General features: G+C 47.1%; 1 protein-coding gene and 1 long non-coding RNA gene across 5 annotated transcripts in view; one reads left to right on the top strand and one right to left on the bottom strand.

The window, feature by feature from the left end:
- B4GALNT4 (beta-1,4-N-acetyl-galactosaminyltransferase 4) overlaps positions 1-17,187 on the top strand; it is a 158,525-nt gene extending 141,338 nt beyond the window's left edge. For both annotated transcript variants that reach the window (XM_035122823.3, XM_088665422.1), the window contains exons 13-20: positions 517-611; positions 2,201-3,485; positions 4,666-4,979; positions 6,724-6,877; positions 8,121-8,193; positions 9,587-9,740; positions 11,980-12,106; positions 15,334-17,187. In XM_035122823.3, the coding sequence (XP_034978714.3) occupies positions 517-611; positions 2,201-3,485; positions 4,666-4,979; positions 6,724-6,877; positions 8,121-8,193; positions 9,587-9,740; positions 11,980-12,106; positions 15,334-15,448 (2,317 nt within the window). In that variant the 3' untranslated portion in view covers positions 15,449-17,187. The remainder of the gene's footprint in view (positions 1-516; positions 612-2,200; positions 3,486-4,665; positions 4,980-6,723; positions 6,878-8,120; positions 8,194-9,586; positions 9,741-11,979; positions 12,107-15,333) is intronic.
- LOC118088796 (uncharacterized) overlaps positions 5,558-23,638 on the bottom strand; it is a 69,509-nt gene continuing 51,428 nt past the window's right edge. For 2 of the 3 annotated variants that reach the window (XR_015948809.1, XR_015948810.1), the window contains 3 exons: positions 13,919-14,028; positions 11,209-11,306; positions 10,741-10,909 (listed from right to left, as the gene is read on the bottom strand). This is a non-coding gene — a long non-coding RNA (uncharacterized LOC118088796). Of the gene's footprint in view, positions 7,029-10,740; positions 10,910-11,208; positions 11,307-13,918; positions 14,029-23,638 lie in introns of those variants that run through there. The other variant, XR_015948812.1, reaches the window with a different exon arrangement.

Genomic DNA, 23,638 nt, shown 5'->3' on the forward strand with positions numbered 1-23,638 from the left:
TCATAATGGCAGAATCCATTGATCTTGATGCTGTTCGGGATATTTCAAAGTCAAGTCTCTGGCTTTAGTGTTACCTCCCACCTTCCATTTTGTAATCTGTTTCAACTACATGCAACTCTGTGGCAAACACAACCAATTTATGGTCTCTTCTACAAAGGGGCTCTGAAGCTCAACTTCAAGAAGAGACTCTTGCCATCAATATTATGTATGTCTGCCTCTGTCTACCTCCATAAGAGACTACTTCACGCATCCAACAGGGCCCCCAAAAGCTTATACTACAATGCATTGGTAGTCTTCAAGGTTCCACCAGACTCTGTTGTTTTTACCACAACTATGTCCCTCTGGAATCTGCCTCTGTGAAAAAGTAGGCTGGGTGCCTATTACAAGGATTCCCTGCTAAGCAAAAGCCCTCAGGCTTATCCTTGAGCAACACAGGTGTGTGTGTTTGTGTGTGTGTGTGTGTGTGTGTGTGTGTGTGTGTGTGTGTTATCTGAGACTTTTTGCTTGGCCCTCCAGATTTGGCTTTTACAAATACATGAAGATGGACGAAGAGGAAGAGGAGGAGGAGGAGGATCCACACCAGAGAGCCTTTCTCTTCCTGAATCCTGAGAGTAAGTAGTATTTGGGAAATACAGCTTCCTCCAATCAGGCAGGAACCACACTCTGATCTCTGTCCATTTTATGAGCAGCTTCTGAAGTGTGTGTGTATTTATGTAAACAGAGGCTGGAATCCATCAGGGATTCTCTAGCTATGATTCCTGCATTGCAGGGGGTTAGACTAGATGACCCCTGGGGTCCCTTGCAACTCTACAATTCTGTGATTCTGTGTGTTTCTCTGGTGTTAGAACAAGCAAGTCTGTTGTGCCATCCGCTTGCAGGGATTGCATTCCCATGCAGGTTGTGTCACAGCAACAGATTGCCTGGTGAGGGTGGGAGAATAACTGCAGGCAGCAATTCACCAGCCTGGCTCCTGAATGCATTTACAGTGATTCTTTATTTTTTGTCGCTTTGATTTCCCTTCTGGCTCCCACGCAAGAAAGCTGCCATGAGATATACCGTATTTTTCATGTAAAAGACTATATTCCCCCCCCTATTTTTTCAAGTTTAAAATTGGGGGTCATCTTATACACGGATAGTGCATATGGGGGATTTCTTTATTTGGAGTCCCCAAAAATAGGGGTCATGTTATACACAGAAAAATACGGTACCTATTGCCAAAGACTGGAATTCTTTGGGTTTATGCCGACTACCTCCATTAAAGGGGGCATGGACAAAGTCACTGCCACCACTGAACACCTGGGACGAAGAGTATCTGGTTCTTGCCATGTTCTGTGGGGAGTTTTCTGGTATCTTCAGCAGCTTCCTATTCTCGGCTGACAAAATGCCCCTCTCCCACCTCGACCTCTGCAATCCACCTCTGCAATCCAGAGGCCCATCTGTGCTGAGACCAAGCTTGTGAATACCTTGAAATGCAATCAGTACTCCCCCCCCACTCCAAATCTTGTTTGTAGCAAGAATATTAGACTTTCGCCATCCCTTTGATATGCAGCCTTGACTCTCCTCAGTTAATTTATGTGATTTTTACTACTTAGTATGGAGGAAATTCTCTCTCGATTCATCTGGTTGAAATGTACAAAGGAAGAGGGCAAGGCTATGCCATCCAAATGCCTTGTTAAGTCCCAAAGAGACCAAAATTATGCGTTTAAATTAATTATTCAAATCCGCACAGTGTGTACACATTTTCCCATTTTGCATGAAGTCATTTAGTTAATTTTGATCCTACAGACTGTGCTGACCAGCACCAGGGGTAGGGAAAGAAAGGTCATTAGGGATGTGTAGGTCAGAGAACATAACAGGAGGCCCTGAGGAAAGGGCAGCTAGACATGGAGGAACCATGCATGCTCAGACAAAGCATCGCTCCCTCAGTACTAGAGACATTCACAGACACAGCCTGCACTTTTTCAAAAATTTTCAGGGTCTGACCTCATGCCATGGTGGTACACAGAGACTTTGCTTACCAGTACAGTACCCAATACTCACCCTTCCCCTGCTTTCTGTTCCAGGCCTTCCCCCAACCCCTTCCTTCCTCAGCTGCCTCTTGCCTTAGAGTCCTCCAAACCCCTCTTGCCTTCAAGTTTCCCTTGCACTTGGGCATGTTACCCCTGAGACATTATCTGCTCTGCTGCTGGTTATTTTATAGATTTTCTTGAAGAGGAGGAAGAAGGAGCTGACAGTCCTGAGCCCACCGACCCACCCCCTGAGGACAAGGACAAGAGCCCGGGCGTTCTGGATCCAAATGTGTTCACAGGGCTTCAGAGGAAAGAGAGGCCCCTTGTCACAAAGGATTATGGGAATGATGTGGACTACTATACCTTCAACCAGAAGCAAAAGAGGTTTAATGAAGAGGGGACCCTGACCGGGCAGCCTGTTTCCACAGGTGCAAACACTGGACTGAGCCAGAGTCCTGTGACTCCGTCAAAGGCATCCCAGGCCTACGAGAAGGCAGCCCCTCTCGGGGAGCAGGGGGTTCTCTATGGCCGGTCCCTCAGCTGGGCGCAGAATGAGGAGGACAAAGAGGCTGGAAGGAAGGAGGGCGAGTTGGGGCTGCTGTTGCCACCTAAGCGAGGCAGCTCCCTCGGCCTCCAGCCTCGCCTCTCTGTGCCTTTCTTTGCTGGGAAGGCCAAACAGCAGAGCCCGAAGGAGGAGGGGCAGCCCAAGAAAGACACCAAGAAACCCCCAGACAAGGTGTATGTGACGCGGCTGCAGCCCAGCAAGAAGAAGGCCCCGTCCCAAAAGGAGGCTTTCCCCGGAGTCTTCCTCTACCCCAAACTGCCCAGGAAGGTGCACTTGAACTCCAGGCTCCCTCAGCGGCGGCCTGCTCCCTCCAGCAAGCTGCACACCATCCCTGGCCATAGGACCCCTTGGCTCACCGGCAATGCCTCCAAAGAAACAGACCCTTCTAAAAGGAAAAGCCAGCGGGCCAGCAGGAAATGGGAGCAGCTGTATGACCGAGAGGCCCCCAAGGCCCGAAGGAAGCAGAGGGTGCGGCCCAGTGCCTTGAGCCTGCCTGCAGAAGGGCTCTTCAGCCAAGAAACCTTTGAGGTCACCACTGTGGCAAGGACCACCCTGGATTACAATTCCTCCGAGGTGGTGCTGCCTGAAGGTGTGCGAGTGACGTCCTTCCTGCGGATGTCTGAGATGACGGAGTCCCAGCAGGAGGAGGGCCCAGAGAAGGCCCTGGGGGAGGAAGCCGAGGAGGAGCTGTCCGATTACAGCTACGAGAACTCTGAGCTGCAGCAGAGCTGGCTGGAGGACTCCATCAACTGGCAGAGGACATTCAGTGTCAGCCCTGTGGATTTCGAGCTGCTGCGCTCGGACTGGAACGACCTCCGGTGCAACGTCTCGGGAAACCTGCAGCTGAGCGAGAGCGAGGTGGTGGACGTGGTGGCTCAATATATGGAGAAGCTCAACGAGAAGAATGGCGGGTAGGAAGGGAGAACTGGGGTGTGGAGGGATAGTGTTCTATACAATAGGCAGGGGCTGAAATGAGGAGCCCACGCCCACCCCTTCCACTCAGGAGACAGACAGACAGTAAAAGAGCTTACCCTTTGGGAAGATGTTGTGTTCACTTAGGACAGCTGGAAGCTCTCCTCTGATCAGTGGGCAAGGGGGTAAATCAGCAGATATAACTGAATTGAATCTGCCACGGTAACTGAGGCCTACCACTACCCCTGGGAAATGGAGGGGCAGATGAACTCTTGGGGTAACTGTGGCAAAACAGATGTTTGCACAGAAGGACTCTGAGAAATCAGGCTTCTACTTAAGTCTTTCTGCTTGCTGTAAAGCAGAAATCGGCCTCTAGTTTGATCCAGCCAGAACTACGACTTCTGAACTACCAGCAGATTCCCACTTCTCACAAACCTATGCCCTTGTTCCTCCTACCTCTGTTAAGTTGTGAGGCACACAAACATCCTGCTGCTTTATTGCAGGCCTCCCCATTTATGGAAATGCCTAAAGAATCCCACTGTGTGAGAGCTGTGGAACTCCTGCTTTCATAGACCCTGTTTCTGCTGATTAGGCCTGTTTGGAGCAGGGCTAGCCTACGCAAAAAGATTATTGTCCCTAATATTCCCTATAGCTGCTAGGGGACCATTCTGTGTGCATCAGGGTCTCTCCTAATCTGCCCCTACAGATCCTAAAACAAGGAGAGGCATTTCTGGAGTGGGGAAGGGCCCCAGTGAGAGCACATACAGTATCTCAGGTTCGATCCCTTGTGTCTCCCATTCAAAGTGGCAGTTCAGGGAGCAGGTGATGGGAAAAGACCCTTCCCTGCCTGAAGCCCTAGATAGCCACAGCCAGTCAAGACTAGACAGTTGGCGTGCACATAACCTGACCAGGCTCATATCACCACATTCAAACCACATGGCTTCCCCCCAAAGAATCCTGGGAACTGTAGTTTGCTAAGGGTAGCTCTGTGAGGCCCAGAGTGGCTGGGGAAACCCAGGCAGATGGGTGGAGTATAAATAATGAAATTATTATTGTGGCATGGGGGATCCCCATGTACTTTAAATGTACGGTCTGAATGTGATCCTGGTGCAAGATAGCTTCTTACGATGATTTGGTCTAGGCCGGGACTGCATCAGCTTTCCATTCCCCCACTCACAGCATCTACACCCTCTTGAGGATCATCAATGTGGAGAAGAGGCGAGACACGGCCCGGGGCAACCGTTACCTGATGGAGCTGGAGCTGATGGAGAGAGGCCAAAGGACTGTGCGGCTCTCAGAGTACATCTATGTCCTGCTGCACCAGGGAAAATCAGAGGACAGCACTGAAGTGAACCCCGAGGGGCCTGCGACGGTGTCCACTGAATCTCAGCCATCACCTAGTGCCTGGAGCCTGCTCTATGGGAAGCCCATCCTGTGCCGACCTCTGCGGCTTAGCTGGAGGCACAATGTTATGGTGCATTTTGTGGTCCCAGGTAAGGGACTGTCCACTTCATCCAATAAAGGAATGGCTGCTTTTTTAGGGACTAGTGGAATGAAGGGCGGGGGGAGGGAACCAAAACTGGCAACCACCAACAGTGGCTTTTTTTTAAAAAAGTGTGCTGAAAGTGGTTTGAGAGATGCCTTCCTTTCCCCTGCTGTATACATATATTTCTTTTGTTTTACTGTCACCCCTGCTCAGACATGTTTTGCAATCTCTTTATAACAATGCAGCTGCATGCAAAACTTGTTTTACCAGAGGGGAAATTGGGTTGAGTCTGCATATCGCAGGCAGCGATCCTTCATTCATTCTGCCTTCATTTCTCAGGGCAAGGGGTAAGGGCATGTCTGTAGAGCAAGAAAGGTTTGCTTGGGACCTTGGCCCAATTCATGGGTTACTCAAGGGACAGCGTTGCTGCCTCTCCACTGTTGTTCCTTGGGGCACTCTGGTGATAGAGGAAATGAGAAGGGGTGTGTGTGTGTGTGTGTTTACAATATATCTGAGCTTCTGAGCTGCCATTCATCCTGTTGATTCTGTGTATCATACACATTTCTATAAAAATCATACAAAATATAACAAAAACAACTTCCTTTATGACAGCAGACAAATGGACAGGCTATAAGACTATAGAAACTAAAAGCAGGGTGAGGCAATGTAACCCTTTAGAATCCCTTGACAAATAAAAACATCTTAACCTGAAACCACAAAGACAGTATTATCAGCACCAGGTGTACCTCTTTGGGAAAATCACATGGGAAATATCTTTCTCCACACCCCATTTGGGAAGCTAGTGCATGAACTGAAGAACTTCCCATAAGATCCCTCCCTCCCACAATATTTCCTCATTTTGTAAATTATAGGACTACTACAGAATACAGATGTGAGGAAATCTGGCTTTCCCCCATGAAAAGGCAGTGAGGAGGCCATGGTGTCTCTTACTTATAGTCAGACAGCTCTGTGTAACATGTCGTCGCCCCCCCCCCCAAAAGCAACAAGCCAAGTCCTGTACCCCTGGGGAAAAGATAAAACCTGTGGCAAATTAATTAAAACTTTTGTCTGTTTACACATACAAAAACCATATTCTGTGATGAGAATGTGGATGTGCCAAATATATGCCATGATCTGGAGTTAAAGGTGAGCAGCGAGGTGGCTAAGTTTGGGGGTAATACCCAATGTTTCAGGATGCTAAAGACAAAAAGGAATTGCAAAGAGCTCCTAGAGATGCTCTCCAAACTAGGGGGGTGGCAAATTCTGTTCAGTGTAAGTGTTGGGAGGCTATCATGATGGATATATACAGTACTACATCCGAGTCCGGGATCAGAGACAGCATGTCTCCGAGAACCAGTTGCTGGGGAACAGCTGTGGGAGAATGCTCATGTACTCTGGTCCTGCTTGTGGACTTTGCAGAGGCATCTGGTTAGCCCCTGTGGGAAACAGCAGGTTGCTGGACTGGCTGGGCCTTTGGTCTGACCCAGCAGGGCTGCTCTTAACTCTATATTTGTATTCACTCAGTCTGTAATTATTCCCTTCTTCTGCTCGCCGAATGCTGAATTGCCACAGGCTGAATGCCACTGAAGTCTTGGCTATGCTTGAAACACATGCTGAGAGTGTTATTCTCTTGCCACTGTTGATATGTGTCCACATAGATCATACGAGCCTTTTGTCATGAAGATGCTCCCCCATCAACATTGACGTGAGTGTGCTTACAAATGCTAACAGCCTGTTTTCATAACTTGCAGTTAAAAACCAAGCACGCTGGGTACAGCAGTTCATCTCAGACATGTCTAACCTATACTTGAACACCAAGGATGCCAACTTCAACGTTATCCTGGTAGACTTTGATAGTGACGACATGGATGTGGAGAAGGCACTTCAGGAAGCTCACCTGCCCAGGTAATGCAAGGAACATTGGAAGCTCTGGAGCCTGTCTCATTAGGTTTCTGTGCCTGCACAATGCAAGTCTTGAAGCCACCGCTGCTTGATTTCTGAGCTGGACCAATAATGATATCCAAGTGCATTACTTTGGATTATACAGTGGGTACAGCTAGGTAGATAAATAAATAAATAAAGCCATTTAAATTATCTACAGCTTTATTTCTTCTCCAGACTTTTCAGTATTGTGCATGACTAGCCTGCTATTTAGCTGTCTGTAAACATGAGGCTTGAATAGCAAATAGCAATAGCAGAAATGCCCTAGATCATGTGTGTATGGAAAGAGAGGGCAACACTAGGACCATGCCTGCTGAAATCAGACGCCTTATTAAGCATGCTGTGTCTATGTGCACAGTGCCCTTGCTACATCCATTTCTCCATTCAGTCCTTGCTTTATGAGTTGTGACCAAATACCAACCTGATGACTTAATCTGCAAATAATATCCTTATGGCTTCAAATTTCAATCAGTTTAATTGGTACATTAAGACTGCAACTCTTAGCACACTAGAGAGTGCACCCCACTGAAAAGAATGGCATTACTTCTGAATTGGCATACATAGATTTGTACTGTAATGGACTTTAAACTTTGCAACAAGATCCTTTGCATGTTTGCTTGTAAGTAATCCCTCTGAATTTCATGGTACTTCTTCCCAATTAGGTGTGCAACCATAGTTGATTAATCAGTGACAGACCACTTTAACTAGTGGGTCTCAAAGTTAAAGGACAGCTATTCATTTGCTGAGTCTCTTTTCATTCAAGCATGTTACTAATAAAGAACAAGAAAACATTCATGTTCCCTTCTAAAAAGAAGTTCCCCCCATTAAATTGCAAAGTATTGCAACCCTTTCAACAGCTCTAAAAAGTATCCATGTTGAGGCTAGGGTAGCATGCAAATTTATTTAAAAATACTTAATTCAGTTGAGTTAAAGGTATATCATTTAATCAACTAAAAAATATGTAACCGTCTCTAGCCTGCCTTGATTGTAGTTTGGTGTTTTCCTTCAGCTGGTGGTACTCATATCTTTTTCCACCTTCCTGGTATTTGGAAGTCCCTGGTGGTTAGAACCAGGTTACAAAATATGCAAAAACAACCCCACAACTTCTGGTCTCCACTAGGCATTACACACACAAAGAGAGAGACAGAGAGACACACAGAGAGAGAATCTCTGCACCCTTTTTCACTGGTGTGCATCTTCTTTACAGATACCAATACTTGAAGCGCACAGGAAACTTTGAGCGCTCAGCAGGACTGCAGGCCGGGGTAGATGCCATAGAGGTGAGGACCGAGGGCAAAGGGGATACCGTGTTTCCCACATTTTAAGACACCGTCTTATATTTATTTTACCCAAGAAAACAAGCCTATGGCTTATTTTCGGGGGGTGTCTTTTTTTAAAAAAAAAAAATACTGTACACGTTGCTGCTGCTGGGTCCCACGGACTCAGGGCTCAGGACGTGCAGCAAGCCTCCTTCTCCTTCTGCCACGTTGCTGCTGCTGGAGGCGGCGTGCCGGGTTGGCGCCCAGCTGCGCTGGCACTGGGCATGGGAGAGAGCAGGAGACTGATCAGCCACTGCGGCATTGCACTGCCAGAGACTTGCAGCCACTGAGGAGCTTGCGGCACTGGGGCTTGAGGGCGGCTCTCGCCTTGCCGCCCTTTCTCCCGCTCCAGGGGGAGACACGGCTTCCATCCCCCGTTGCCAAGGAAATGGCCCAGGGGAGAGATGCCAGAGCGGAGGGGCCGCCCGGCTGTTGCCACCGCCGAAAACGGCAATGCTTAGGGCCGCCTCCTCCTCGCGCGAGATGAAGTAAGGCCCCTCGAGCGGTCCAGGGCTCGCTTCCGAATGCGCAGGGATAGGGCTGCGCCATTAAACTGCTTGCAAACTCCTTGGAAAAAAGAAGGCCTGCCGGGTCGGCGCCCAGAAGCACCGCCCAGAGCACCGGATCGAGGAGCCGGTCTGCAGGGTCGGTGCCCAGCAGCTCCGCACGAAGCACCGCCTCCCCAATCCAGCGCCGCGCTGCTGGGCGCCGACTCTGCAGACCGGCTCCTCAATCCGGCGCTCTGCGCGGTGCTGAGCGGTGACAACCCCGCAGGCCACCTCCTTGATCTGGCGCTCTGCAGGACACGTTTCTTTTTTCCAAGGAGTTTGCAAGCAGTTTAATGGCGCAGCCCTATCCCTGCGCATTTGGAAGCGAGCCCTGGACCGCTCGAGGGGCCTTACTTCATCTCGCGCGAGGAGGAGGCGGCCCTAAGCATTGCCGTTTTCGGCGGTGGCAACAGCCAGGCGGCCCCTCCGCTCTGGCGTCTCTCCCCTGGGCCATTTCCTTGGCAACGGGGGATGGAAGCCGCGTCTCCCCCGGGAGCGGGAGAAAGGGCGGCAAGGCGAGAGCCACCCTCAAGCCCCAGTGCTGCGAGCTCCTCAGTGGCTGCGAGTCTCTGGCAGCGCGATGCCGCAGTGGCTGATCAGTCTCCTGCTCTCTCCCATGCCCAGCGCTGGCAGGCGGCGGCATGGCTTATTTTCGGGGTATGGCTTAAATTTTACAAAAGCTTTCAAATCCTGCCATGGCTTATATTATGACTACGTCTTAAAAAGGGGGAAACACGGTAGCTGTTCCCAAGACTGCTTTGCACCTGATTGTCATGGCTTGTCTGTGCCACTCTTTGATCCCTCAGGATAGCAGCAGTATTGTGTTCCTGTGTGACCTGCACATCCACTTCCCCCTCAACATTCTCGACAGCATCCGGAAGCACTGCGTGGAGGGAAAGCTGGCTTATGCGCCCATTGTCATGCGGCTGAGCTGCGGGAGCTCTCCGCGAGAGCCCAATGGTAAGTGAAACACGTCTGGCTGCTGAGGAAGTGGAGGAGGCTGGACTGAATGACTGTCTGAATGAGGCTGCTTGCATGAGAATGAGGCAGCATGGCTACATTCCTCACACAGCCAGCTTAGTGTTGGGCAGCAAAAGTTAGTTAAATAGCCAAGCTGCTGGCACAATAATTGTGCCCTTGTTCACATCTAGCCCTCTTACAGGTAGCCTACAGACACAACAGTGATCACTGAGATCACCTGCATGAGTGCTGTTAATTGTCCCCCAATTGGCCTCAACTAGACGTTGGTCATTTAGTGTCGCCCGTCCAATGCTGTGGAGCCCTCTTCCAGCACAGATTTGGCAAGCCACCCTCACTTTTAATTTTCTTGGAAGTCTCCCGAAGAACTGTTATGCCAACAGGCCTATGCAGCTGCTTAAAACTTTCTTGTGTAGCCAGTTGTTTTAATGATTGTTCTGTACCGCTTTCGGTGTTTTTTTAAAAAATATTTTAAAACATGTTTTTATATTGCTGTGCACCACCCTGTGTGAGAGCGGGATGTACGTTTCATAAATAAATAGTAATAAATAAAAACCTCTTATCTGAAACCGTCCTTAAAACTTCACTCTCGTTGCTCTTAAGCAAGAGCAGAAATAACATGCAGCTTGACAGCTGCTCTGTAGGCTTCAACTCAAACTTCTTGTGGCTCCATCAGGGAAGTTTTGTATCCCCTTTGGAACCCAGCAGAGAAAGGCCAGACCATTTGCCTGAGGGGTGTACCACAAATTCAGAAAAGAATCCAGGAGCCTTGGGCTCTGACTCTCCTGCTGGGAAACCTGACTTGGCTGCTCTTCTCTAAATGGTTTTGACAAGAAAAGCCCTGAATAGTAACATTGCCAAAAGAGACTGTGGAGAGAGATTCAGCATGTGTGTGGATGTTTCAGCAGTAGAAAACAGCAGGGGTGTGTGTGTGTGAGAGAGAGCGTGCGCATACAACAAAGTTATGATTTTCAATACCTGGTGTTATTAAATTATTTATTATTGTGTCAATGGGTCCATATGTTTTATCTGAAATCTTCAGGCTATCTGGACTTCGTGTAGTAGGCGTTCCCTTATTTGCCAAGTACTTGTCACTTGAAATCTGTTTCATATTTTTGACCACTGTGTTGAAAATCTGGGGCAGAAGAACCCTGGAAAAGATTGGGCAGCAGAGTGAATACACTTGACTTCTCCCAGGGCTGTGACTTTGCTAAGCACTGCTGCCAGTCAGCACGGACAAGGTTGTCTGGGTCAAGTGAAGATGGGCAGGTACTGGAACAATGTGTGGAGGCACTAATGGGTCGGATGAGGGACAGTAAATGGAAGCTAAACCATGGTGAGATCGAGCTGCTATGGATTGGAAATAGGAAGGCCTACAGGGTTGCACTGCATCACAGGGACAGGTGCATAGTCTGTGGTGGGGAGACGGGACTCCTGGATTTTACTTTACCTGGACAGGAATAATCCAGCTGCAGCAATCCTGGTACTGTACTAGTAAAGTCCTGCAAGCAGCTCTATGTGAAACTGCCCTTGCGGATGGTCTGGAAACTGCATTTGGGGCAAAATAACAATAGTCAGAGTGTTAATGGACATGCCTGCACAAGGCCATATAACACTGGTTCTCAAAGATCTGCACTGGCTGACTGTATGTCACTGGGCCCTGTTTAAAGTTTTAGATGTAAGTCCTAAATGGTTCAGGACCTGGAGATCTGAAGGAACTCTTGGGTTTGGCTGTGGAAGGTTCTTCTGCAGTCCCCTCGTTGACTGCAATCAGGCAATCTGGGACTTGCCAGAGGGCCTTCTTGGCAATTCGCACCCCAGTGGTGGAATCATCTCCCCACTGAACATGTTGTTCATGGGGGCAACATGGCCCTGTTGTTTGTAACAATAGATAGATCAATGATTTTTTTCCACTGTATTTTCCTTTTTTGTTTTAATTGGTGCTTGTATTTTAAATTGTTGTACCTTGCCCTGAAATCACTACTGAAGGGAGGGACACAATATAATTTCTATAAAAAATGAATAAAGAAGACTAGAAACAAGTCCTGGTTTTGCAGAAGTTCGTTTTGAATCCACATGAGATAATATTTGCTGCCAGCAGAGGACAGAGTGGCTTCTTTGGGTAGCAAAATGAATGGGAGACCAGAACTCTCTAGGCTCTTAAGCATAGCCTTGCTTCCATATCAAGATCCTGGCAACATTCTCGGTTCATTTTTCTCAGGCTACTGGGAGGTGAATGGCTTTGGCCTCTTTGGGATCTACAAATCTGACTTTGACCGTATTGGTGGGATGAACACAGAAGAGTTCCGGGACCGCTGGGGTGGAGAGGACTGGGAGCTGTTGGACAGGTGAGATTTCTGGGATGGCCCAGAGCCCCAAAATCCTCCAGTGCTGGGTAAAGACCTGGTGCAGGACAAGGCAGGCTTATTGACTCTGGGTAGATAGCTGGCAACATTTGGTGTAGAGATGAGGATCTTGAGGTCTACTGCACTTTGCAGAGGCAATGATGTCATATGTGCAGGCCTCAACATATGTAGCATGGTTCAAGATCCCTGTTGCCATCCCTCAGCAGGGTGGGCATAATCAGCACCATGAAGACAAATTTAATGCCCTAAAATACTATTACGTTTATGTCAAGGGAGAAGGTGGTATTCTCCAGCATTCTAGCCTCTCCCCCCACTTTTGTTCCTTCCTCTCTCTTTTTTGAAGGACAACAAAATTAACCCTTTCTTTTCCCAACAGCAATGTTCTACCCTTTTTTAATGAAATTCTTTGGAGGGTGTGTTTTCTGCTGCTGCACACACACCTACCTACATTTTTAATTGAGAAGGGGCAAACTGCAGCACAGCCTCTCTCCCACCTCTCAACGCAAACCTGTACCACCCCTCCATCTATTGAATGTTGTTCAATTTGACTTTGAAAAGGGCCTGGGGCTTTCATGCCAAATCTGAAATGTGATTGGAGCCTCTGCTGTGACTTTGCAGAAATGCCCCGAGGCTGTTGGTCTACTTGAAGATTTTTTTTCATTTCAAGATGTGTCACCAATTCCCAGTTCCTTGTTGCAGTGTTCAGAAGGCCAGGATGCTGCATTCACCCTTGATTTTAACCTCTGCTTAGTAAAGGGGAAGCCATTCACCCCAAGGTTTGCACTGGAGACCTGCAAGGTCTCCCTGTCCCTGACGTACACGGGGAAAAGTGAAACCCTTTCCCCTTAGTTGTTAGATGAGTGATCCTGCCATATATACTTCCTTCAGAATAATGAACCAAAACTGAGATTTCCTCATACTTATCATTTATTACTTACATTTATAGGCTTCCTTTCAATCAATCTGGTAGAGCTACCAAATTATCAAAATGTCTTTAGAAACTTAACTATGCAGATTAAATTGATTTTAAAACTTGCATGCCAACATTGCAGAGTCACATAACTCAACCGAGGGCCCTTCGATTGCTGCAGTCTTAGAACAACAACCTCCAATTTTTTGGGGGGGGGGGGCGCTGCTAGCACACAACAGAGGAAGGGGCCTTTGCTCCCACCAGTGAATTTTGGCCCCTTCTGCTCTGCCACCCAGAGAGTCCTAAAAGAAAAAGCATTGTTGTCAGTTCCCCCCACCCCTTCTCCTTCTGCTCTCGTTTACTGCGTTGTCTATCTGTCCTGCAGAACTGGCCCCAGGAAACTGTTTACTTGTCCTGTGGTAGTCTCCCCCTAGCACAAGGGAGTGATAGAAAAGCATAAAAGCAACACTTTCAAGGCTTGTCTGTATGACCATGTCCTTCATGAGTGGCTCAGCCTGGAAACATGGTGAGAAATGTACCACCATGCCATAGTTGCAGTTTTGGATTTGGCCACCCACAGCAATCTTGTTTCTCGATAGCCTCTTGATTAATACGGACCAGCACAGTAACTTTCATGTCACTGTGAGATCTGTCACTGTGAGGTTACTTTTGAGATCTGGTGCAGACGGCACTGCAAGTGGCTGGCTCCCCACAAACTTACCATTCACATGAGTGGTCTGCTCATGTAATCATGATGCCAGAAGAGATCACCTTTTTTCCTTCTGTGACCAGAAAAAACTGCAGGGTCCCAATTCACAAAAGAGCCATGATATTGTATGTTTGTTCTTCTAACATTATGCTGCTTGTGGATATGGAGCACTTACTTGGCATTTACTTTCAAGGAGTAACAAGCAGCAATACCAGTTTTATCCTCTCTTATGTCAGTCAGCATGTTTGACACCCAAAAAGGTCGCCATCTGGAAGCAGTCAGATCCTAGCAATGAAGGATGAAGAAGACAAGAATTACTTGTCAATCTGAGGCTTTTATTTTTGCAGTCGGTGGACAAAGCAATTTATATATACTCACAATAATAAACAGAATATAAATAAAATATGCAACTAACAACAAATCCCTGCAAGCATATCCTTAGGGACTAAGTGTTTGCCCACATCAAAAGATCTTACTTTACCCTTTGGAAGTTCAAGCTTTGGCAAAGCTTAAGAGAGAAATTTCAGAAATCTGGATTAGCTGATGATAATCTCTCCCTAAATGCCATGCAGCCCAGCAGGTTTGTTCAGGTTTGCTGTATGGGTTTACTCAGGAGTAAGTCACAGGGAGATGGATAAGGGTGTTACAGCTTTGGTTTGCAAATTACACACTGAACATGCTCTCAAATGAGTATGCTAAAGAGGTGTGAAGGGGGAATAGTTTAGGAGGCAGTCTCTAAAAGGTGTTTTTACACATGACATTTAAAAGTAGTTTGTTCTTCAGTTACCACACAATGATAACTTTAAAATCTCAATTGGCAAAATGTACATTCCGTTTCTTTCCCACATTATACCCTGTGTTAGCAAGGGTGAGGGAGTCTCAGCATGCGTTTTAGTGGCATAGTATTTTTCTTTTTATTAAAGATTTTCTTGATTTACAAAAATATGTGCAATGTCTCTCGTAACACGGGGACAAATAGAAGAAGATGGCTTCACCCCGGTATGGCTCCCCTTTATCACATACACAGCCCAACAAGACAATGACAAAAATCCACCAACAGCATACAAATCAATATGGCTAACCTGATCCAAAACACCCACTCACACATGAAACAAAGACCACCACAGCCAACCACAAATGAACAATCATACCCTAGGCCAGGCATGTCAAACCTGCGGCCCTCCAGATGTTTTGGCCTACAACTCCCATGATCCCTAGCTAGCAGGACCAGTGGTTGGGGAAGATGGGAATTGTAGTCCAAAACATCTGGAGGGCCGCAGGTTTGACATGCCTGCCCTAGGCCAACTCCAACATCTCTCACCACCAAAGGAACACAAGCAAACAGCAGAGAACCTGCACAAGCGATGCTGACAAAAAACCCCACATATATTAAGTAAAATAGAAACATCATCACCCGACCCCACCCATCTTTCCCCCATCTACCTCTTTTCCCCCTTTCTTCCCAATGTCTCAACAAATGAAACTGATTTGTAAAAATGTTACGAGAGACAGGTGTTTAGTTGGAGGACTAAATGACCTTTCTTTCTCTTGATTTCCTTCTGTTTGGCTTGCTCACACCCATTGCTCCAGGGTGCTTCAGAGCGGGCTGGAGGTGGAACGTTTGCGACTCAGGAACTTTTACCATTACTACCATTCCAAACGTGGCATGTGGAATTCACGCAGCAAGAAGACACCCAAAGACTAAACACCAGCCCTGCCCTCAGCTGATCCTCACTCCTGGTCCTCTTCGGGAGGCAAAGAGGAAGCAGCAGCTGCCATCTTGGCTTTGCTACCTGTGACTCGGCACACTTTCCACACGGCAGCAGGTGCCCTTCTGGATGCAGCATCAGTCACAGGCCCTGCGCAAGGGCTCTCGGGAGTCGAGGGTTTCTACTGAACTATTTAAAGCAAACCATGTTTACTTTGGGATTTTTTTGTGACTTTTCTTAAAGGATCTAATTTCTTAGTCAGAAATTGCATTTATTAACTCAGTAGTACTGAAAGGTCAGGATTCCTGCTGAAAGGGAGAATGGGATGTGCCTTCCAGTATTACTACAGCCAGGAAGGAAGGTGCTGGGACCGCTGCACAAAGCTCATGCAGCTGCCAGGGGAGGATCACGGTTGTTACTTGGCTCATAGTTTTGGCACCTGAAAGCAAAGGAAGAATCTTCATTGTGACAAGTGCTGTTCACTCCTGAGGTGACTGGGCCTCAGCACTATATCATGGTCAAAGTGGGCCCTCAGGAGAGCTCAATGTCCTAAGAGGATTTTTGAGGGAGAGGCTCATGTCAGGTTTGGGAGCGGGGAAGGGTTCCAGTCTTTCTAATTGAATTTTGGATTTCTGGCCCATCTGCATATTTTCTGGATCTGTCTTAGGTAGAGGCAGCCCCAAATCTAGCCCCCTGTGATCTTCCTACACGTACCTGCTGCTTCTGTGACTGATGAAGATCATGCTAGGATGGAGATTAGGGGAAAGAGTTTCAAGAGAAGAGAGGGCACGATCATGAGAGTGCCATTCACTACTCTCTCAGAGCCACTTCAGATGCAATAATCTTGCTAAGGGGACCTTGTGCTTCCTGTTCTTCCACATCTCAGTCTTATCAGAAAGAGAACTTTCACATCTCCCCTGCGCTGGAGTTGCAGAGACTCCCAATGTGAGGACATACTCCAGATAGGAACAGTACAGTTCTCTTTCACACTTCAATGAAATGGCAAAGGGACAGAAAAGTATTGAGGCTCTTCCACTTTCTTTCCCCATCACAACACATTCACATCAGAATTGGCTTGCACCCTTCTCATTCTTCCCTTTCATCCTTCCATCTATTGTTTGAATGTACAAGGAAAGTATTGAGTAGCTCTCTGTGCCATTTGAAGTGGCCACGGAGAGAGTAGGTGAGTTTCTGTATAACCATCATCACTGGAGCAGCCAGGAATTAAGGAGAAACCCTGGGAACCTCTGAGTGCTGTGTTGCTCAGTGAGCCTAAGCTTCCTGTTACTGCCCACTCTTCTCCAGTCACCCAACCAAGCTAATGAGAGAAAGCTGGGTACAAACGTCAAGCTATGAGGTGTGAACACCCACCACCATAAAAGCCCTCATTTGGGGGAGGGGATTGGCTTGCTAGGATGGGCTGAAAGAGTGGACTGGAGGCCCATGCTTTCCTCTAGTCATCATTACTTCCAGAGGAACCCCCCTCCTTTGCCACAAATAGTTGGAGAAGGTTTCACTATCCTCAGGTTCATCTTCACAGGCTGCTGTGGCTGGGTAACAGAAAGGGACTGTGCAGGAATCAAAGGAGGGGAGGGCACAACAATATTTCCAAGCTAATTTCTGTGAAATTATGAGGTAGAAAGCTGTTTTCAGAAAGTTATGTCTGGTTTTGTTTTATTTTTTATTTTTATTGATATTGTTATTAAAAATAAAGTAAATGTCTTGGTTCTGATTATCTCCCAGGTTTCAGTTTTGGTGCTTTGCAAATGCCATCTGGAAAAGGGTTGATTTCCACTGCAAAGATCCTTCCCCTCCCAGCCACGCAATAGTATAGGAAGAGTATTGTGTTGTGACACTACTGGTGCACTCAACCTTTACCTCACCTAGACTATCCCCAGGACGGTCTGACCCTGCAATTGGTGCTGTGCTGAAAACTTCTCCCACTTTGCCCCAAGCATTTTCTATCAGAAATGAAAAAAGAAATTGCATTATGAAATTATCAAAGTCATCTCCCTGGTGTTCTGCATTCTGCAGCCCTTCCAAGTCTGAAAAGCCTGTGACATCCCAGGCTGGGCTTTTCTGTAAGCACAGGAAGATGGGAGGGTTGTCTACCATGCTCCCAGCTTTTAAGTTATTTTTACTTTTAAAGAATTCAGTACATTTTAAAAAATGTATTAGAAACAATGTATTAGAAAAAATGTATTAGAAACAAAGGGAAGAGCGCTTAAATCTAGGAGCTAGGTTGCCAGTCACCCCAGCTTCACGTAACTCCAGGAGAAGAGACCATGGGGAAAATTCATCCCATGGGCCTTTTCAGATCAGGAAGGCTGCAGAGTGTTAGGGAAATACTTAATAGAAAGAAAAACACACCATATTCTTTTCTTCTTTGCAAAGTTATAAATGCATTTTAAAGCACAGTGTGAATGAGGCAGAAAAACAGAAGTCTCTTTTTACAAGGGAAGAAATCTAAAGAAACTGGAGGACATGTTTGAGCAAGCACTACCCAAAACACCTTTACGCTTCAGCCTGGATTTGCCAGCATGGTCACAATGGCATCCATGAGAACTTCTGCTGGCGCCCTCTCCCTTTGCCACGCTGTGTGTGGCATAGCTGCCAAGTTTTCCCTTTTCTCGCGAGGAAGCCTATTCAGCATAATGGAATTTCCCTTTAAAAAGGGATAACTTGGCAGCTATGGTGGGTGGTGAACTGCCCCCACCCCACCTGTGGAAAGTGCAGTGGGGAAAAAGAACGCCACTCATGCGGAGCGTCTGGTTGCGTTAAATGGGGGCAAGAGAAAGGCACATTGTATTCATTCAGTATCTGTAAGAGAAAAACAACTTTCTGAATTTTAGAAAAGGCACTAAGGATGAGAAAGAAATGCCTGAATGCCAAACTGACACTCGCATCCAGATTTCATCAATGCTGCTCTGCCCTGCCACACAGGTTTCACCCTGGTCGGCCACAGCTTGGTGTGGTCACACTGACATGCTTTGGGGCTATATTTAGCTCTAAAGAGAAGGGGGGGGAAGAGGGAAGGCGAGCAGTGCCACTGAGAAAAGGACACGAGAGGCAGGAGGAACTCTGCAGGTACTAGGAAATTTGTTCATTAAGAAAATGTGGCTAAATGCATTTTGGGTTTCTGAACAAAACACACTTGGGGGGTAGGGGGCAACACTATTAGTTTGATTCTGCCATGAGAGAATGTTCCTTTTTGCTAGCTCTAGAGATTCAGCTAAGGCTGTTTGCAATGCAGGCTCTTTCAAGCGTCAAATACATGGATACAGAGCTGATGGCAACTAACTACAGCCTGCTAATCCCTGCAAAGGCATAAGCAGAAGAACAAACTCATGAAAGATGGCACCTCATCTTCTCTGAATAATCATGTCCCTGATTAGTGCTCCCTTTGCATTTTGTTCCAGGAAAGCCAGGCTCTCATTATAGAGGAGCTGACTTCCCTGCATTAATCTTTTCCCATTCTGGCTGGACCTCATAAGGAACGCTGTCTCTGCCACAATAGCCTCACTTAAGGCAAGCCATGAACAAGCAAACCTGCTGGTGCACAGAACTGATTAAGCACAAAGTGCAAGTAGATAAATAGACACTGCTCCGGCGGGAAGGTAAACAGCGTTTCCGTGCACTGCTCTGGTTCGCCGGAAGCAGCTTAGTCATGCTGGCCACATGACTCGGAAGCTGTACGCTGGCTCCCTCGGCTGGTAAAGCGAGATGAGCACCACAACCCCAGAGTCGTCCGCAACTGGAACTAATGGTCAGGGGTCCCTTTACCTTTATGTATGTATTAAAAAGGGGGGGAATCACAGCACTTTTGCTCCTTACTCACAGGTAAGTCATCTTTTTCAGAAGCTGGGTCTCAACCTCATCACCCCTTGGAGAGGATCTGGTCCAGTTTATACACAAGTTAGCAGGCCTCAAGACTTCCCTCTTGTAATTCATTAGGTCTACAACTATAACAGGAAGAAACTTCCACCTTTCACATATCACTCAAGGCACCACATTTATGCAGTCTCCATGAATCCATTCTTAGTCTCTGGGCAAGGAGGAGTCATAGAGCCCATGCAGTAAATATCATCTTGATAACTCTTCAGTATGTACCTAGCCCTGCAAGGTTAGAGCCACATCTAGAGGCCCATTACACACTGACCCATGCAATTGCATAATACCGATGGCCAGCTGTGCATCAGACAAACTGGAGTGGGTGCTTATGGTGCTGGTTCCAGATTTTGCATAGTATTGGGATCAGGCTGTTTCACCCGATACTATTCCTGACTGCAGTGGTACAATTAAGTATCTCAAACCTTCCATATCCACTCCATTGGACTGATAGGTGCCCACAGCTGAGTTGGGCTAAGCTGAAAAGCCCATGAAACCTGATGGTTTTTGTTCTGTCATTAAAGCTCCATGGGTATGGGCCCAGGGTAGTGGAAGCATGTCTCGTCTCATATGTTCCTCTGAAGACTCTTAAATAATCAGAAGAAGGCATGATATGAGAACCCCACCCTCCTAGGCTAGACAAAGGCATCAATGAACAAGGGCTTCTTGACAGGAGCATCTTCCCTGTGGAAATTCCTTACCTAAAGAGGTCCATCAGACCCACTCACTTGTTATTTTTCATAGGCTGGCATTTTAAAGCTGTCACTTTTACTCCTGGTTTTATCTTGGCTGTTTGAATACAGGGATAGTTGCTTATATTGTTTTAATATAACTATATATTAATTTCTATTTTTGTTGTAAACCTTGGCATGGCTACTAAGTGTGGTCTATATTTTTTTACACAAAAAACAACAACAGGAGTAGTCTGTCACCTGGACTTCTCTAGCTGAGCACCTTCCACTGCAGCACAAAAACAGCTCACCACCACCTTGCTTTGCTTACAAAACACAACAGGTGGATGACCCAGAAGGAAATGAGGAGAGATGCAAAGAAGATATCAGCACTGCCAATATGTGTTGTCATATACAGTACAAAACATTTTCCCATGCAATCAAGATCAGAGGTGGGGCAGAAGATAGATGGGCATCCACCCCTTGATATTTGGGACACCAAGGATTTCTCATTCCCAACTGTTCAACAATAGCAACACCAACAACAAAAGCTTTCCCTACCTCCTCCTAAATCAGGCTGCTGAGATAGCTTGGGAGCTGGGGACAATCAGTTCTGATAGGTAAATGAAATTAGGAATGATTTAATCAACTGCTACGGTACCTACAAATTCCTGGGTTGAAGCAATCCCTAAAGGTAAGGGAGCAGCTAAGCGAGAGCTACGTATGGAGTTTCTTTCCCACCTATCAACTCCACAAGCTGGAGGCATCAGCATAACAGAAGGTGAACTTTTTTCTTTTTTAAAAAAAGTATTTGGCTCTCATTGGTTGTGCTTATTTTCCAAATAAAAATATTAAGCTTCCAATGTCAGTTAGCAAGTCACTGCTAGCTTGCACAGCCTCAACAGGCAGATGATAATAATAATAATAATAATAATAATAATAATAATAATAATAATAATAGAACCAGGTGGCGCTGTGGTTAAACCACTGAGCCTAGGGCTTGCTGATCAGAAGGTCGGCGGTTCGAATCCTTGTGACGGGGTGAGCTCCCGTTGCTTGGTCCAAGCTCCTGCCAACCTAGCAGTTCGAAAGCACGTCAAAATGCAAGTAGATAAATAGGAACCGCTACAGCAGGAAGGTAAACGGCGTTTCCATGTGCTGCTCTGGTTTGCCAGAAGCGGTTTTGTCATGCTGGCCACATGACCTGGAAGCTATACGCCGGCTCCCTCGGCCAATAATGTGAGATGAACGCACAACCCCAGAGTCGGTCATGACTGGACCTAATGGTCAGGGGTCCCTTTACCTTTACCTTAATAATAATAATAATAATAATAATAATAAAAATTTTATGTATACCCCGCCCTTCCCAGTTCAGAAACCGGGCTTAGGGCAGCTAACAACAAATTTAAAACACTTAATTATGATACAACATAAAAACGGCATAAAATACAGTATGCATGAATAACAATAAATTCAAAGTTCAAAAATCAATTGGGGGGGGGGGAACCCATCTAATAAACATTAAATGGTAACCAGGGCTAGCTGGCTAAATTAGTCCTACTTGGGCCAGCAAGGAGGCCAGGGGAGAGTTAGTTGTGGGGTCCCAGAGCAGGTAATCTTCATAAAAAGGGGAGGGGGAGGGAAGAGAAGGGGAATAAAAGATCAGGCTAAATTTAAATTGAAGGCCAGGTGGAATAACTCTGTCTTACAGGCCCTGCGGAAGGAGGTTAAATCCTGTAGGGCCCTAGTCTCAGGGGAAAGAGCATTCCACCAGGTCGGAGCCATAACTGAAAAGGCCCTGGTGGAGGATAGTCTGACTTCCTTAGGGCCCGGGACCTCTAAACTATGGTTATTCATGGACCTCCTTAAGGTCCTCTGCTGGGGATACCAGGAGAGGCAGACCCGTAAATAGGAGGGCCCTAAGCCACAAAGGGCTTTAAAGGTCAAAACCAGCACCTTAAACCTGACCCTATACTCCACTGGGAGCCAGTGCAACTGATAAAGCACTGGGTGAATATGCTCCCATGGCAGGGACCCTGTGAGGAGCCGAGCTGCAGCATTCTGCACCTGCTGGAGTTTCTGGGACAGCTTCGAGGGCAGCCCCGCATAGAGCGAATTACAGTAGTCAAGCCTGGAGGTGACCGTTGCATGGATCACTGGGACCAGATCGGGATGGGAAAGGTAAGGGATCAACTGCTTGATGCGGCGAAGGTGGAAAAATGTTGCCTTGGCTGTTGCTGTAACCTGCGCCTCCATGGAAAGGGAGGTGTCAAGGATTACACCCAAACTCTTAACGGAAGGCACTAGCACTAATTGGGCCCCCAGAAGAGAACAGAGTTGGTCCCTCATCCCCATGCCATCCTGACCCAGACAGAGGACCTCTGTCTTCGAAGGATTTGGTTTCAATCGGCTCCCACAAAACCATCCAGCCACAGCTTCCAAGCAACTGGTCAGTGTGTCCAGAGCCAAGTCAGTGTGGCCATCCATCAGCAGATAGAGCTGAGTGCCATCAGCATATTGGTGACAACCCAGCCCAAAGCTCCTGGGCAAGGGGTCGCATAAAGTTGTTAAAAAGCATTGGGGAGAGGATTGCGCCCTGCGGCACTCCACACACCAAGGAGAGGCGCGACCACATCTCCCTCCCTAGCACCACCCTCTGTCCCCGACCAGAGATAAAAGAGCACAGCCATTGTTGGGCTATGCCCTGTATCCCTATGTTGGCGAGGCGGTGGTCCAGAAGATCATGATCGACCATGTCAAAGGCTGCTGACAAATCTAAGAAAATTAGCAGTCCTGACCTGCCTCGATCCAGTTGTCTATGGAGATCATCCATTAGGCGACCAGAGCCGTCTCGGACCCGAAACCAGGATGGAAACCGGACTGAAATGGATCTAAAGCCAATGTTTCCTCCAGAAACCTGCCAAGCTGTTCAGCAACCGCTCTCTCAATTACCTTGCCCAGATACGGAAAATTCAAAACTGGATTCATTTTCTTCCCCTTTCATTGCACAAACACTTCTTCTATGTTCTGCCTCACCCACCAACCCATCACTGCCATAGGTGACTTAGAAAATGATCCCAAAGTCAAAGCATTTCTTTGTTCAAAAACCAACCTAGTACAGAAATTCACCCAAACCTACCCAGTCACACAAACCTTTTCCGTAAAACCTTGGACCCTGCACATTTTCCTGATAATTGAGTTCTCCCTCAAAAAGGTGCTCTGCAGTCACATAGCAGGACATGCGGACAACATGAGCAACATAGCTTGCACATCACGGTAAGTCAAACCACGGCTGATGAGGACCACACAAATATGCTGGTTCCCTTTGAGCTCATGGAAGCTAAAGCAAGCCTAGACTTGCTACAAAACTAGACTATTTAAATTACAGAGTTACAAAATTATTTCAAACAGGCAAGCCCAAAATAAACAGAACTGGTAGTATCTCCACAGTAAAGCATTTGCTTTGAATGCAGAAGGTCCCTTGTTCAGCCCCGGGGCTGCCAGCTTGGTGCTGACCCATGGCATTGTTTCAGCTCCTGCCATTGGGACGGAGATATAGAACTATGCAGGCAAGAACGAGCCGTCTCAGGAATAGTTTCTTATCTAGAGCGATTTTGGCCTTAAATG

Source organism: Zootoca vivipara, chromosome 1 (genome assembly GCF_965207765.1).
Source record: "Zootoca vivipara chromosome 1, rZooViv2.hap1.1, whole genome shotgun sequence".
Taxonomy (NCBI): Eukaryota; Metazoa; Chordata; class Lepidosauria; order Squamata; family Lacertidae; genus Zootoca; species Zootoca vivipara.